At 36.1% G+C, this 17,966-nt stretch overlaps 1 protein-coding gene across 1 annotated transcript in view; it reads right to left on the bottom strand.

Moving 5' to 3' along the window:
• Window positions 1-8,361: 8,361 nt before the first annotated feature.
• The window catches only part of LOC133663250 (obscurin-like protein 1), a 93,197-nt gene continuing 83,592 nt past the window's right edge, over window positions 8,362-17,966 (bottom strand). Inside the window, exons 16-21 of the mRNA XM_062067590.1 lie at window positions 16,948-17,060; window positions 14,184-14,337; window positions 12,920-13,081; window positions 10,190-10,294; window positions 9,836-10,111; window positions 8,362-8,399 (exon numbers count right to left, since the gene is read on the bottom strand). Coding sequence (XP_061923574.1) covers window positions 8,362-8,399; window positions 9,836-10,111; window positions 10,190-10,294; window positions 12,920-13,081; window positions 14,184-14,337; window positions 16,948-17,060 — 848 coding nt within the window. The remainder of the gene's footprint in view (window positions 8,400-9,835; window positions 10,112-10,189; window positions 10,295-12,919; window positions 13,082-14,183; window positions 14,338-16,947; window positions 17,061-17,966) is intronic.

Below are 17,966 nucleotides of genomic sequence, written 5' to 3'. Positions count from 1 at the left end.
ATCATAGAAATGTTAAAAATAAGTCATGTTTTATTAATTTTTTTATTACAAATCTTAAATCTCTAGATCAATTTCCGTTTTGTATTTTTGTTTTACGCTCTTCAAAAACCCGTTTTTTATGGCAAAAAAACAGAAAATGTGCGATAATTCCCTCCTAAAAAAGTCTGAGTGAAATATTTGATGTGAAGTAATTGGAGCCTTAAATAGGTGAAATGTTCATGACATAAATTATTTTTTTATTTATTTTTATTTTTTAGCACTGACAGTTTAAAAAAAAACATTTTGATATTTTTCATTTTCAAAACTCAATGCAATATATAGATTTTTTTCAACCATTAGGGCTCCCTTCAATTTTTGTCTCAGGGACCCACAAGGGTCTGTTATAGAAATTTTAAAAATAAGTCATGTTTTATAAACATTTTTATTAAAAATCTTAAATATGTAGATCAATTTAAGTTTTGTATTTTTGTTTTATGCTTTTCAAAAACCCGTTTTTTTATGGCAAAAAAACACAAAATAATTCCCTCCCAAAAAAGTCAGAGTGAAATATTTAATGTGAAGTAATTGGGGCCGTAAATAGGTGAAATATTCACCATTGTTTTTTTTGTTTTGTTTTTTTATTTTTATTTTTTTAGCAGTGGCAGTTTAAACAAAGTTCTACTAAAATGATTGGGGATCCAAAAGGGCCCCACTCATAAAAGTATTAAAAATAAGTAATAAATCAAATTTAGACCTAACCATATCTAAGTTTTTGTTTTTTGCCCTTTTTGTTGAAGAAAAAAATGTTTTTTTTAATATGGCAGACACACAAAATATGCAATACTTCCCCTCAAAAATATTTCAAAGTAAAATATTTGATGTGTAGTAATTGAATCCTTGAATAGGTTAATAATTCATACCAATGATTTTGATTTAAAAAAAAAAAAATTAACAATGGGACAACTGGTAGAAAATGGATGGATGGATGACAGCTTTAAAGAAAACTAAACATGGCAGTTTTGGATTATTACAGTCAACAATGCAGCTTGTTCCCCCATTACATTTCACCTGAATGCTCTTTTATTCCACTTTCTAATGTTTTTTTTTTTTTTAAATAGTATTTTTAAAATGTGTTGAGAAATTGGCCCCCAAGCCACACTTTTGACCCCTCTGTTTTAAAACCACACACAGTAAATGTAACCGGTCCTAAACATAGACTAATCACTCACTTAAATGCTGTTTAATTGTGATTAATCACAATTAATCACTAGCTTGCACAGTTCAAATTAATTTTTAAAAAAGACACCCATATTCCCCCAAATGCAATTAAATCGTCAGAATGTCATTCAAGAGCATTTTTCAAATGTTTACTTGAATGCCCGTCATTTATTTAGAAGAATTGCAAATAACAAGGTGCTGACGTTTCAATAAATAATGTACTAAACCAGTGATTCTCAGACTAGTATAGCTCTATCTAGTGGTTCCCTAAAGAAGTACAGTTTTATTTTCATATTTTTATACAAAGTATATCAAATATACTTGTTAAATAAAACCTATGTCTTGTTTTTAATGAATACTTAGGCCTACTACGCTACTGCATTCTAATGTTGGCCATTATTGTGGTACTTGCAGAGCCAAGCTTTTATCTAATCTTGGTAAAAAAAAAGTTTGAGAACCACTTTACTAAACCATCCGTAAACATAACTCAGAGTGCACTTAAGTGTACATTTATTCTCCCTTTAAATGCGACCTATGATGATTTTCACCTACATTTTACACACTTCCTTGTGTACACAGGACATACTTTGGTGTAAATTTTGTGTACAATTTTTTTCTAATCACATTTATTGACGACAGCCAATTGATGGGCAACAATTTGAATGTCATCAGTCCACAAATTTGACCTTATTCTGCCAAAATAAACACTTTACTAACACACTTTGAAAACATTTCCTAATCATATAAACTACGGTTTATGAATTGTGATCCTTTGCTGCCAAATGTTTTAATCACAATAAATTAATGCTTGACGACAAACACTTTAAAGTTAAATTAATTTAGTAATCAATCCAAAGTTAAATGTCCAAAAGCTTTATTAACTAAGCCAGGTCATTATAGTCAAATAAAAAAAATAAATACAAAAAAACTCTCCAGCACTTTTCTATAGATCACATGTGCTCTTTTCTAGCCTGACCTACATACTTATAACACCCTTTACATTTTGGAAAATGTCACACTCTCCACGGCAAAATATTTACCCTATTTTTAAGTACTGCATGTCAGGCCAGATCACGCTTGACACCATTTCACTATTTTCTGTCATGCATCTTTTCACTAAGTATTCCCGTGACGTTTCTTCCCCCATTGGAGTCAGCAAATAATCCTGCTGGACGTGTGGGATCCAACATGAACAGTATGAATATTGTGCATATCAGGGGTGTCAATCTGGTTTTCATTGAGGGCCACATCACAGTTATGGTTGCCCTCAGAGGGCTGTGTTTAACAATGATTAATATATAAATATGCATGTATATATATATAATACATTAACAATATATTTTTTTGACATAAGCTGGATAATTTTTTTTTTAATTTTACTTTAAAAACTGCCAGCTCAGTCACCAGAATTTTACAGTAAAAGTTTTTTGTTTTTTTTTTAACACCTATAAAAAAAATTAAGAAATGGAATGGAATGGAGAAACAATACCACTGTTTTTAGCGGTAAAATTCATGCAACAGAGCTGCTAGTTGTTTTTTTTTACCGTAAAATCTTGTTGTTTCAATGTTTAATTTGTTAATTTTTAATGCTTTAGTGCAGGGGTCCCCAAAATTTTGACTCGGGGGCCGCATTGGGTTAAAAAAATGTGTCCGAGGGCCGGGCTGTATATATATATATAGTCAAGGTTTCTGTGGTTTATCCGTTATACAGTGCTCAATACCGGGGTAGAGCGGAATATATGTTAGGTCAGGAAAAAAAACACAAGAGGCTATATCATCCATACAAGCCTGTTAAATCCCCTGATGAGCAGGGAAACCTGCGAAACAGGCTTGTAGGGATGATATAGCCTCTTGTGTTTTTTCCTGACCTAATTTATATGCATTTTTAGACAATATGCTAGGAGACACCGAGAGTAACAAGCGGTAGACAATGAAAAAGATAGGGACGGATTTAGAAAAATAATAATTAAAAAAATAAATGAAAAAATAATAATTAAAAAATAAATAAAAAAGGGTTTTTTTAAAATTTTTTAAACTTGGGACTTCCCGCGGGCCGGATTTTGGACGCTGGCAGGCCGTAGTTTGGGGACCCCTAATCTAAATTGTTTCACATAAATTTAAAAAAGTGTACAAAAATGTAAAATGTTGACACAAGTGGTAAATTCAGTCTAAATATAATGTATAATAAATATAACTAAATGTTGCTGCAATAAATATTGTAATAAAACATATAAGATTACAGTAAATGAGTAAAGAACAGGATCCATCGATGGAAAAATGCATTTTTTGACAATATTCTAGGAGACACTGAGAGTAACAAGCGGTAGAAAATGGATTAGAAAGGACAAGCGGTAGAAAATGGATGGATTTTTAAGGATAGTATCGCCTTTGCATCATTAATAGCTCATAGAAGGATTTTATGTTGGACAGGGGGTTATTCTTATTTTATTTTTATTTATTTTGTAATGTTTTATATTTTTTGTTGTTGTAATTTTACATTTTTTAAATTTTTATTCCTTATTAATAATTTGTTATTTTTTTCTATTTTTTTTGGGGGGGGGGGGCGACGACAAGTGTCTGTTTTCTCAGTACCTGTATTATGATTTCCCTATCAAATGAATAAATAAACATTATAAAAAAAATAAAAAAAATATTGTAGAATTTTAATTAAATTTTAAGTGTGCTTTAGTGTCTGAAAAATATAGTCCATTTAAAAAATGATTTTCTGACAATAAAATTGCACTAGTGCCCATATTGGGCTCATGTTTAAAGTTGTTTTGCAAGTGAATAATATCCTGGGATTAATCCTGATTAAAATTATTAATAAATCAACAGCTTTAGATAAAAAAATAAGTCTATAAGCTACTGCATTCAAATGTATGCAATTGTCCCTCACGTCAGTTTTGTATTATTATTTTTATGTACATACTTATTTTCTTCCTACAAATGTGTTCATACTCACCCTAATCACGCATGAAAATATTCAGTTGCAGGTGGGTAAAGAAGGTCGCCATTTTTCTGTCTGCCGTTGCCATGGTGAATCGTAGGATGAAGGCTCCATTGGCGATGGCTTTTTATTGTGGTCAGGCACTCAGTATTGATTGAACTTTCTTAAAATTAATGAAAAAAATCAATACAAATGCAAATGGCCTCATGACACTAGCATGTTTTATGAGGAATACATGAAATATAAGAATACTACAACTCTTGGTTTTAAGGATTTTTGAAAATTAACAACCCAGTTTATTGCAAAACGCATGGTAGTGTAGGTATTGGTAGCTTCATGCGATGCCACATCCTCCACATTTTGCATCTTTCTCACCATCAGCAAAGATTGAGCTGTGTTATGTTAGGGGAGGAGAAGCATTGTGTATAGTTTTAATAGCTTGTAAGTTTACAGATCCATTTGAGTACAGCCACTCTACACAAATAAAACCTTTGTTAAGGCTGACATCTAGTGGTTTACAAAGGAATAGTCTTGCAGCTAAGGAACATACAGTCCATGCATCACTTTGCTATCCAACTTTTTACCATACAACAAAATGTATTTTGGTCAAAGTAGATACATACTGTCTCAAAAATGATATTTTGTATGGTAAATTATTTGGATTTATGGGTTAGACTTCAGAACTAGCCTGAATTACAGGGCTTTGGATCAGAGAAGATCAGTGTGGTTTGTGAAGACCTTTGAAGCATTTGTGATTAATGGCTTTAAAAATAAACTGTGATTGATTGATTGATTGATTGATTGATTGATTGATTGATTGATTGATTGATAAACTGTTGCTTTGTATCCGTTCTAGTAAATAAAGCCCAAGTTGTTAGAAATGCATGTTGGCCAAGATCCAGAACTGTCTGTAAATTAAATGTAAACAAACATTGTACACGCCAACTGTGTAAAATATGTCCACTCTGTCACAGACAAGTAAACATATTCCAACTGCGTACGTTTTCAGAAAGACATTTTGTCCCTTCAGAATTATAGGTTAGTCAACAAAAAAGATGTCGATCATAATGGAATGACTGCGAAAGTTGAGCTTTTCTTTATAAACGATGACAGTTGCAATTTTTTTTACTCATGTGCTACAAATATTAGGTCCGTGTTTGTTTACAAAGACAGATTAATGCTGACTTGGGAAAATAATTTGTTTAATTGCATTAAACTGGAGTACGCAAACCACTAGTGGTACGCCAAAGAAGTCTGTAAATATATACCGGTACTATGTTGAGTATACAGTAGTTGTTGTTGATATTTGTGCATTGTGTGTAAATGACAACAATATTAAATAAACCTCTGCCTTGTTTTTAATGAATACTTGGGCCTACTAAGCTATTGTATTTTAATGTCGGTCATTATAGTAATACTTGGGAGTGTTTTCTGAGGTGGTAAAAACCATCAAAACAGGAGGGGGGGACAAAAACATGACAGGGTGGACAACTATGATACTCGTAATAACACATATTTTATTTTGTGCTGTATACCTCCAGAATTTGGCAAACAAGTATGCATGTTCACTAAGGTTGTGAATCATTGGGCATCACACAATTCTAATTTGATTTGATTCTTGAGAGTAACGATACCGATTCAGAATCGATTCTCAATTCAAAATCCATACTTTTGTTTGATAACATTTGGTGCCAGTTCTATGACTAACTACATTCCTCTATAGATAAACAGCTCTGATACATTTATGTATTGCTTACTTTTTTATTATTATATCCAAACGTTTAATAAAGTTAAATATAAAGAAGACAACAAGAGGAATATCCAACTTTTTTTTTTCTAAAGTAAATATGTCCAGCAGATTTGGGCATCTGCATCAACAATATGATTTGCCTGTGTCTCTAGAAAGGATATATAAAATGTAAAAAAATAAATTAAAAAAAGGTTTGCTTTTTTAATCGATTAAGAATCGCGATTTATTCATAATTAAAAATAAATAAAAATGTGATACCCCTAATGTTCACCCAGTCCTGTAGGGCTTGGTAACAATGAACTTGTCTGGGTACCATGAGTTAGCTAAATTACCCATTATAGAAGGTGACAGTGCATAAAGGTTAATAAATGTTATTTTATTCGTTAATATTTTCCTTCAACAGGATAGACATGTTAAGCTTGACAACATCCAGCCACAAGTACAAAATGAAGAAAACTTGGAATTATAAAAGTAAATACTTACCATAGGGTTTTTTTGTTTTTTTAGTAAAGATTTTTTTAAAAATGGTTGCCTTGATGACGTCACTGATTGTATGAACCGTGATTATTTTTGACAACTTGGTGACTTTTTCGCTAAACTGCTGCTTCTTCCGTCTTTTTTTACAGAGCGAGATGTAATCGAAAAATGTTTCCACCCTCATGTCACTGTAACGTCTCTTTCCCATCGTTCATCTTAATGAGCCAGTCAATAGATTCGGTTCGTTCGTGAATGTCACAACACTCCATCCAGTCTTTTGATCAAATTTAATACTCTAACACTGGGGTCAGCAACCCGCAGCTCTAGAACCGCATGCGGCTCTTTAGCGCCGCCCTAGTGGCTCCATGGAGCTTTTACAAAAATGTATGAAAATGGAAAAAGATATGAGAAAAAAAAAAGTTTGTTTTAATATGTTTTCTTTAGGACAAACATGACACAAACTGTCCTAATTGTTAGAAATCCCACTGTTTATATTAAACACGCTTCACTGATGAGAGTATTTGGCGAGCGCTGTTTTGTCCTACTAATTTCGGTGGTACTTGAACTCACCATAGTTTGTTAACATGTAAAACTTTCCCCGACGCCACCACAGAAAGGCGTGTTTTATGCCACTCCTTTTTTGTCTCATTTTGTCCACCAAACGTTTTATGCTGTGCGTAAATGCACAAACCTGAGCTTTGTTGATGTTATTGACTTGTTGAAGTGCTAATCGATGCTAACATGCTATTTAGGCTAGCTGTATGTACATATTGCATCCTTATACCTCGTTTGTAGGTGTGGAAAGGGAGTGTGATCAGCGCGCTTGTAGGAGTAAAGGTCACAGCCTCTGTCCATGGTGCTGAAAACAGAGCGCCATCAGACGGGGGCGTGGCATGTGCTGACGGCGAGACACAGCTGGCAGATGATTAGATTGCGCAGGTGGTAAGTGTTAATCTAATCATCTGTTGTCTTTAACAGTGAGCGGCCGGGTGCAGGAGGAGAAGGAGGACTGGTGAGACTGAAAAGTCTGGACAATAATACGAGTGAAAACTGGAAAAAAACATTAAACCTTTGTTTAGCCCTGCACAACTGGCTTCCAGAGTGTATATCTTTGAGTCTGTGAGTACGCAAAGCTCACAGTAGGTATATTTGAGCTAATTTAATTTCCTTTAATTATGTGATTTGTATTTAATTAATATTTGCATGTCTCATGACACATTATCTGTATGTAATATTGGCTGCATTTCTGATAGTTGTTTGTGTGCCATGTTGTTCCAGACCACAGCAAACGTTATCCATTAGGAAAAGACAGCCTGCCGTTTCCTTTAACTTGGACACACACATCTATACCTTTGGCCATTCTGAGCCAGTAATTTCCAGGAGTTATCCCACCCTCGGAGAAGCCTCCGTTTTCCTAATGTTGTAAAAATGTGTAGAATAAATATTATATTTCAACATTTCTGTCAACGAAGATTTGCGTCAACCTGCGACACATAGTCATTTTGATAGTACGCTAATATGGCCTTTATTATAAGAATTATATAAGGCTTTTACTACATTTTGGGTTGCCAAAACCTGCTCTAACATTTAACAATGTAGAATAAAATTGACTTAAATTTAAAGGACAAAAACTAAGATTCAACAGAAGAAAGTTCATATGGAGTTCTAGTCAATAATTAATGTTATGCCCATTTGATTGTAGACTCTTACTGACACCTTGTGCCGATATGAAAATACTACGCTTTATTAGTTTGGGCACTTCCGGGTTGACGATGTCAGTTCAGTTCATGAGACAATTGAGAAGTAGACAAGTTGTGTTAGCTCTTACAAGCCTTGGAAAAGATAAGTCTGTAAGTAAACTGTTGAACTTGTTTATGTAACTCAATATTAAGGTGAAAGTGGTTACATTTGATTGTAAGATATTTAATGAAAAACGATTTTTGTGCACTGTTTTGATGGATGTTTTGAGGACTTAAAATGGCGGCCAATCTTATATTTCCACCGTCGAAATAGTTTCAACACTCAGAAGTATTTGTTTGATGATAGTACTGTATATTTGTGTGAAGCTAATATTTACATATTGTGTATTACATTTTGATATGTTAAGTGAATCACATAGCTTATACATTTGTCATTTTGTGTATTTCAGTTTTACAAAAATAAAAGTTCAGTGCAAGACAAAAGTAAAGACAGGAAAAGACAAAGCAAGATCAACAACAATAAAGAGCCTAAATAGATTCATCCGCTTTGGAACTTTATTAGACATCTTGGATTGTTTGTTAGCTGTCTGCCAAGCTGTATAACCTCAACACGTATTACCATGTTTTTAAACTCCCTTTATATCTCTCCGCTATTCCTCTCTCCTACGGCGTAATTTTGCAAATGAGGCGATGATGTCATCTAGCGACTTTTAGGACGGCCAATAGCTACTTTCCTTATTGAGGAGTTGGCAACACTGGCCGTGAAATTGACCCCGGCAGGTAGAAAATGGATGGGCATGTAAAATAAATGTGTGTTAGGGGATGACATATATTTCTAGAATGACTCTCTTCATCAAAAACGTTGGAACAATGCGATTGTATAAAAAAAAACATTTATTTCTTATCAATAAACCACTTGTTACACTTCCTTGAAATTGGCGTAGCAGCGTTTGGGGACGTTCCAAAGTCCCATACGCCCACGAAATGAAAGAAAATAAAGGATACAGTGAAGCCAACATATTAGACATTCGACTTAACATTGTACTGATATGTGTGTAAATATTTGACTCTTTATAAGAAAATAATACAATTTAATTCTTCCACGATGACATAGTGGCCCATGTAAAAGGCGGTTAGGCTGTCAGCAATTGTTGTCAGTGAAGGGATGATGTAATACTCTTTATATACGGTATGAACATATTTGTATTAATGTATATAAGACAAATATTGTGTTCATGTTAAATGTCTAGAGGGCGGGGCAAGGTTATTTCTGACAGAATGTCGATCCCAGTTTCAAAATTGGTAGCAAACATGGCGCCCTGTACTCACGTGAAGAGTTTTTCACCAATCAGAGAGAGTTTGGCCACAGGATCTCCTAAATGATTGGTCAAAAGCCCCTCAAGTGACTACGGGCATCATGTGAGCTACTAACTTTAAATCTGAGTTAACCAAACTCTCTCTACACGGCTCGGATTTCTAACTTAGACCACGTTGTTCACATATTCCATGTGTTACTTCAACAGAGAAAACATTGCTGTGTTGTTTGGAGGAATTCATAGTACATCAGTATAGAGTACAGTAACAACTATTTCAACATGCACAGGCCCCTTCGGTAGGTACACCCACACAATGCCAAAATACTCTTTAAAGGAACCAAATAAGGAAACAAATATATTACAGACATATTTTATAGTGCAGTTACACTGTGTATGTATATATATATATATTATATATATATATATATATATATATTTTATTCATGATTACTCTTACGCTCCACGGTCAGTTTTGCCGAACATGTATATTCCCCGACCTGCATACTGTAGGTGCCTTCGTCAGCTACCGCCACCTGTTGGATGATTAGCTTGCGATAGCCTCCCTCGCTGCTGATCTCGAAGCGTTCCGAAGGCAGGATGACGTTGCTCCCCTTGTACCATCGAATACTACATCTCGGGTTGGACACGGTGCAGTCCAATATCACTCGGCTCGTCTCCGGCACGGTCTTATCCTGCAGAGGTTTCACAATGCCGACGGGAATCTCTGAAAACGACGGCACTGCGTTTTAGACATTTTGAAGTTACAAAAGCTGCGGTAGGACTGAGAGTTGTGTTGTTTTACCTGTTACTTTCAGCTGAGCCACAGAGTGCACATGTCTGGCCACAAATTTAATCTCGCCACAGTCCTCTGGCCGCACATTGCACATTAGGAGAAAGTGTTTGGTCCCTGAAAACAATACAATAATCACTTTTACTGTAAGTAACTCTATCACAGACGTGATGACACAAGCAGGGCCGGCCCGTGGCATAGGCCGTATAGGCAAATGCTAAGGGTGCCGTCCATCAGGGGGCGCCACGCCAGTGCCCAATATGTTGGAGGAAAAAAATAAAAAAGTTGGTACTATTATTTCTAAATACATAAAATAATCCCACATTAATTAAAATGCAAAGTAAAGCCTATTTAATATAAATATTATTTGTTACAACATTACGCCCCCCCCTCCCCCCGCACGGTGTGCCCCCTCCCTTCCCGTATCATGACTCTTTTTGGACGTCACCACATAAAAAAATCAACACAAGATGTCAAAACGGCCAAAACTGTCAGGTGCCCAGGGAAGAAAAAAATAGAAAAGAAGAGGAGGAGAAACGAGAAAAAGACAGAGGTAGCAGGTAGGTAACGTTAGCCCACATGAAATGATTTGTCTGTTACAGAATGTGATAGTAACCTTTAGCATTAAGCTAATGTTACATGATTCGGCAATTCGTAATCAATAAATAGCTAGTTCTGTTTTAATGTCGGGTTAATATTGTGGAGGGGGCTAAATTGCTATGGAAAATAATAACGTAACGTTAGGTAATTACAGTACTTCCTGGTGTACAGTAATTTGTAAGTCATTCTAGTTAATGCAATATTAAAAAGCACAAATAGAGAACTCTGTTGGATCCCCTTTTTTTGTAATATAGTTGTTAAAGTCATACTGGTTTGATATCTTGTTTTGTGCAGTGCCTTATTTTTATTGTATTTTTAATTTATTTTATGCAACTTGTTGACACCTTTTATTTTGTGTTTATGTATGTAAAAAATATTGTATTTCATATATTAATTTTTTATTTTTTGTATTCATTTATTTATCCATAGTTTTTTTATCTTGTTAACAATTCTGATTGTTAATTTGCTTTCTTTAAGTAAAAAAAAAAGGTCAAAGACAAAGCTATTCGGTTTCTTGTGAGTATATACACTTCACTGCCGATGTGGGAGGGCGCCACCTAAAATCTTGCCTAGGGCGCCAGATTGGTTAGGGCCAGGCCTGGACACAAGAATGCCCAATGGTGGTTCCCAGATTGCGTTTCATGGACCAATCGCATATAGCTTCACAAGGCATACCAGATATGGTGTTACTCCTCTTTCCATAATGACAATTTTACATCATATTGTTTGAAGAAAACATTTGAGATATATTGATAAGTAGGCTATTGTTTATTTCTTCTGCTTTTTTCTGTTTCCCTCACTCTAACCCTAACCAACCCCTAACTTGGACAACCACTCATTAGATCAGGCCTGGGCAATTATTTTGACTCGTGGGGCTAAATTTTGCGAAAAAAGGGGAATGGGGGCCGGTATATCTGATTTTTAGGAACACTAATACAAAACCTCACAATACTGTCTGATTGAATGCTAAAAATGTTGACAGACAGCCTGAAAAAACGGAATGGAATTTTTAATTTTTTTACTGAATGAGAATGTACATGTAGATAAAGAATGTGAGATTTACAATATTAACTTTCCAAAAACAATTTGAAATGTGGACTCGTCAGACCACAGAACACTTTTCCACTTTGTATCAGTCCATCTTAGATGAGCTCAGGACCAGCGAAGCCGACGGCGTTTCTGGGTGTTGTTGATAAACGGTTTTCGCCTTGCATAGGAGAGTTTTAACTTGCACTTACAGATGTAGCGACCAACTGTAGTTACTGACAGCGGTTTTTTGAAGTGTTCCTGAGCCCATGTGGTGATATTCTTTACACACTGATGTCGCTTGTTGATGCAGTACAGCCTGAGGGATCAAAGGTCACAGGCTTAGCTGCTTACGTGCAGTGATTTCTCCAGATTCTCTGAACCCTTTGATGATATTACGGAGCGTAGATGGTGAAATCCCTAAATTCCTTGCAATAGCTGGTTGAGAAAGGTTTTTCTTAAACTGTTCAACAATTTGCTCACGCATTTGTTGACAAAGTGGTGACCCTCGCCCCATCCTTGTTTGTGAATGACTGAGCATTTCATGGAATCTACTTTTATACCCAATCATGGCACCCACCTGTTCCCAATTTGCCTGTTCACCTGTGGGACGTTCCAAATAAGTGTTTGATGAGCATTCCTCAACTGTATCAGTATTTATTGCCACCTTTCCCAACTTCTTTGTCACGTGTTGCTGGCATCAAATTCTAAAGTTAATGATTATTTACAAAAACATTTTTTTTTATCACTTTGAACATCAAATATGTTGTCTTTGTGGCATATTCAACTGTATATGGGTTGAAAATGATTTGCAAATCATTGTATTCCATTTATATTTACATCTAACACAATTTCCCAACTCATATGGAAACGGGGTTTGTATAATGTTTGTGGGTTGCTTGTTTGGGGGAGCAAAAAAATAATATTTTACATGTGTTTAATTGCATTTCTGGACTGTTTATGTAAAAAAATCCAATAAACACATTTTTATTTAAAAAAAAAACAACAACAACTGAAAGTTGTATTTCAGACTTGTCAAGACTTTTAGCGACTCGCAGACATATAAGATTTGCTCAATTTAGAAAAAAAAAAAAATGAATCAAAATGTACACAAACCTTCCTGGCGGATCTTGATGGTACTAGTTTGTTGTATCATCTCCCTGTTCTTGTACCATTCCCCCGGCACATCCTCCAGTGAGATCTCACACACAAATACAGCATTCTGATCTTCCAGGATGCTTACGTCCTCCAGGGCTTGCAGGATCTCCAGCTCTCGCTCTGTCAATACATATGTCCAACATTCATTTACGGTTATAATGAAAATATGTAGTTCCTGTTCAATTCCCTGAAATGCATGTGCTATATTTGCAGTTTGCAAACCACAGCAGCCCTTGACTTACACATGACTGATCAGCGTTATTGTAATGATTGTAAATTCCCAGCAGATGGCAGTGTTGGACTGCATTTCAAGTTTTGTTAGCATTTTCCACAACAAACCCAAGTGTATATTGTTTGTAAAAACATTGTTCTAACAAAACATTGCATTAAGAAGAATGCTTCACTCAAAGTTGACTTGATTAACTCGCAGAATTGTACGTTAAATCATGAGTTTTGAATGCGATATTTTGCAGCAATGTCCACTACTACTTCAATTAAATCTCTATCTCATTCATAATCACCTCAATATATGTGTTGTTGAATTTGTTTGTTGGTGTTTGTTTTGCTCGCTGGCGGAATTGATGGCCAAATGTAATCGGTCAACAGGCTCATTGATTTGCAATTTACTTAAGAGGTTGTACCTTCACCATTTATGGTGGGAGGCGGACCTTGCATATATGCAGGTGGAGTGTGATTGATAAAAGGAAGAGTGTACGCAGGTTTGGGAATGCATGTTGTTGATAAGTCTGAATAATTGTGTGCATTCACTATTTTCGGCTTACGTGCGTACACAAGTATTCCAATGCACACTTTTATAAATCAGACAACTGATGTATTATTATGTCAATATTTCCATGTCCTTTGAATTGTACTGGTCAGAGGTCACTTGTAAAAAACACACCTGCAGCTAACAGAATGCCAAAACGTGTTTAACCCATGTGTAATGTTCATATTGTTGTTACTCAGCCAGCGTTTGTGGGTCTGATGGACCCACAAACGCTGTTTACCTTATTGTGATAAGGTAAACATCTGTTCAGTATTTTAACATATAAGTGTTTGATTGTGAGGCATTAAAAGCCACAAAAATGCAACGGGTCCATCCCCTGAGCAGGGGACCCTGCTCAGGCGAAGCGATATAGATCATGGAGGGATGGAGATTGTTTCCAGTTTTTTGTAAATCAACCAGATGCCTAATTGGTTATTTAACAACAGCAGGCTTTACCATAGACCTCCACTGTGCAGCATGTAGTCACGTCTCCGGTGTCACAGGTGTACACGCCAGAATCACAGACGTGGCATTTTGTAATCTGAAGAAATCGCTTCCGTCCGACTGAATAAATGCGTACGTTTTTGCCAGGCTTCAACTCGCTGCCATTCTGAAGAAGAAAACAAAACAACAGTTGATAAAATGAAATTTAATTATTAACCAACAACTTCAGGTCATATGTGACTGAACAGCGATGACTTTGTAGAATAGACGAATGTAATGACTATTTATTTTTCATTGCTCCAATTTAACTCATCTAGAATGATACGATGTGATTTGATTCAGGAACTTTATACATCAAAACAGTAACTTTTTTCTTATTTTTTATCCAAAACTGCAGCCCATTGACCGTGTGAAATAAGCACATGGTTAGCAAACAGTGGAACTTAATTCATGTATGGGTTTATTTCTGGCAGAAAAAAATCGAGGATAAATATATGTAAACAAGTTGATTCTAAATACAATTTAAATGTATCACAAAGAAAATCAGTTCTACATAGGGATGTAATGGTACACAAAAATGTCAGTTCGGTACGTACCTCGGTTTAGAGGTCACGGTTCAGTTCATTTTCGGTACAGTAAGAAAACAACAAAATATACATTTTTGGGTTATTTATTTACCAAATTTGCAAAATCTTTCACCAAAAATATTTTTCTTAGTGGAATATTTGATGTGAAGTAATTGGAACCTTGGATAGGTCAATAATTCATAATAACATTGATTATGATTCAATATTATGTTTTGAGCAATGACAGTTTGAAAGAAAAAAAACAGCTTTGTTTTATTAGTCAACATTGCAACTTTTTCTAAATTACATTTCACCTTTTAAGCTTTTTTATTTCACCTTTGTTATGTTTTTGTTTATTTTAATGGTATTTTTAGAATGTGCCGTGGGCCTTTAAAACATTAGCTGTGGGCCGCAAATGGCCTCCGGGGCACACTTTTGACACCCCTGCTATAGATAACAAAAAATTAAATCTGATAAATCTATGGATAAAAAGCAGAGCCTGGCGACACATGCGCGTTCATCATAACTCTCTCGCTCTCTCTGTTTCTGCCCCTCCCTCACCAATGCTGCTGCGCGCACAATTTGTTTTGTTTTTAACCCCTTCTTAACCCTGAACGTACATTGAAAATACACGCAACCCTAACTCAAAATGCCGGACATTTGAGGCATTTAAGTAACTCCGCCCGGACAGCTCCGCAAAAGAAGACATGTCCGGTGAAACGAGGACGTATGGTCAGTCTATTGTAGCCAATTAGCTGCTAGCATGCCGTGTGTTGTGAGTAGGGGTTTTCTAAGTCTGAGGTAGGCTGCCAGTAGGAGGTGCCAGAGGACTTCAGGGGAGACGCAAAAACTTGAGGAAAAATGAAGAACATACCCTGCACAGTCACTTCAGTTACCGTATTTTCCAGACTTTAAGGCGCACTTAAAATCCTTTTTTTCCCTCAAAACTCGACAGTGCGCCTAATGTACGGAATAATTCTGGTTTTGCTTACCGACCTCGAAGCAATTTTATTTGGTACATGGAGTAATGATAAGGGTGACCAGTAGGTGGCAGTCAAACATAAGCGATATGTGTAGACTGCACTATGATGGCAATATGACTCAAGTAAACAACACCAACATTTTACAGTATATGTTCCATCTATCTAAATGTTTTAGTACGACTTTGGTAAGCTATGAAGCCGCACCGCTTGATGGATTGTCGGCGCATTAAACATACGTAAATCATTATGGTGTGTGTATAAGGTAAGACATATTATCTGGCATTTTGTTTGCAATATTATGTAAAAGCAACTTTTCTTACTTTCTGGTACCTGCTGATCGGTATTTGGGATGTGCATAAATCCTGAAAAATTGCGCTTGTCCGCCTTTGTAGTCCAACGTAGTCGATAAGCTTCTTCTTTTTCTCTATCTTCTTGTTGTGGGACATTCATCCTAAGCTGTTGCCATTTCTAATATAAAGCAGTGTAAAATTCTTACTTATATCTGTCAGTAAACTCGCCATGAAAGCACTAAAACATACCGGTGTAGTGAGTTTACATTATTCACTCAAGCAACTTTAGTTATTAGAGAGTTCCGTTCGGACGAATTTTCACGGGACATATACTTGTTGTTTTTTCCGGATGAGGAATTGCTGCTCCGTTATTGATTTAAGTAAAGTCTGAATGTCATTAAAACAGTTAACTCCATCTTACATTACATGTTATGTAGAACACAAGGAAGAGTTTTCAATTTAGAAAAAAACATTATAATAATATGACACCTTTAATGCGCTCTATAATCCGGTGCGCCTTATATATGAAAAAAAGATCGAAAATAGACCATTCGTCGGAAGTGCGCTTTAAAATCTGGTGCGCCCTATAATCCGGAAAATATGATACTTGTCAATATGCCCAACCCAAAATAAATCAAATTCCAGTGTGAAAAGAGACCTTCACAAAATATGCTTCAGAAAATATTTTTTTGTAACGAGAAGGGCAGACCCCAGGTGCATTATATAGTATTTGTGGGCCACAGTGAGCCTCCCCACTGTGCCACAGTTTGATAACCTGCAATAGATTAGGCTATTACCTTTGCAAGCATGATTTTATGTTGATAAATGTCCACCAGAAGGGACAACTTGAGTTAATCAATGAAGTTTGATAGAGGACTACAAATGGATACATCATTTAATAATTATTTACACTCCTTGTGTAGAAGTATGGACTTGCCTTCATCCATTTCACGTCCACATTGTGCCTTGAAAGCTCACACTCGATGGAGAGTGTTGCTGCCGCAGGGAATTTCTGGTCCTCTAGTTTTCTTAAAATTGTCACTGGATGCTCTGGCAGGGAAAAGACAGGTAAAGTGAGGCAAATGAAAATAATTGACTTTTTTTGTCCTCCACAAATTCAAAAACGCATACAAATGTTCCAATTCCAAATGAGCTAATATTTGCAAAAAACAACAACGTTTACCAGTTCGAATGTTAAAGGCCTACTGAAAGCCACTACTACCGACCACGCAGTCTGATAGTTTATATATCAATGATGAAATCTTAACATTGCAACACATGCCAATACGGCCGGGTTAACTTATAAAGTGCAATTTTAAATTTCCCAGGAAACTTCCGCTTGAAAACGTCTATGTATGATGACGTTTGCGCGTGACGTCAATGGTTGAACCGGAAGTATTGGGACACATTGTATCTCAATACAAACAGCTCTGTTTTCATCGCAAAATTCCACAGTATTCTGGACATCTGTGTTGGTGAATCTTTTGCAATTTGTTTAATGAACAATGAAGACTGCAAAGAAGAAAGCTGTAGGTGCGATCGGTGTATTAGCGGCTGGCTGCAGCAACACAACCAGGAGGACTTTGAGTTGGATAGCAGACGCACTATCCGACGCTAGCTGCCGACCGCATCAATGATCGGGTGAAGTCCTTCGTCGCGCCGTCGATCGCTGGAACGCAGGTGAGCACGGGTGTTGATGAGCAGATGAGGGCTAGCGTAGGTGGAGCGCTAATGTTTTTATCATAGCTCTGACGAGGTCCCGTAGCTAAGTTAGCTTCAATGGCGTCGTTAGCAACAGCATTGCTAGGCTTCGACAGGCGGCACAGCATTAACCGTGTGGTTACAGGTCCAGTGTTTGGTTCGGTGTCCCCTGATAGTAGTATTGTTGATCTTCTGTCTATCCTTCCAGTCAGGGGCTTATTTCTTTTGTTTCTATCTGCATTTAAGCACAATGCT

This window comes from Entelurus aequoreus, linkage group LG13 (genome assembly GCF_033978785.1).
Source record: "Entelurus aequoreus isolate RoL-2023_Sb linkage group LG13, RoL_Eaeq_v1.1, whole genome shotgun sequence".
In the NCBI taxonomy this organism is placed as follows: Eukaryota; Metazoa; Chordata; class Actinopteri; order Syngnathiformes; family Syngnathidae; genus Entelurus; species Entelurus aequoreus.
Note: the sequence above shows the minus strand (reverse complement) of the source record. Positions and strands in the feature narration are given on the sequence as shown.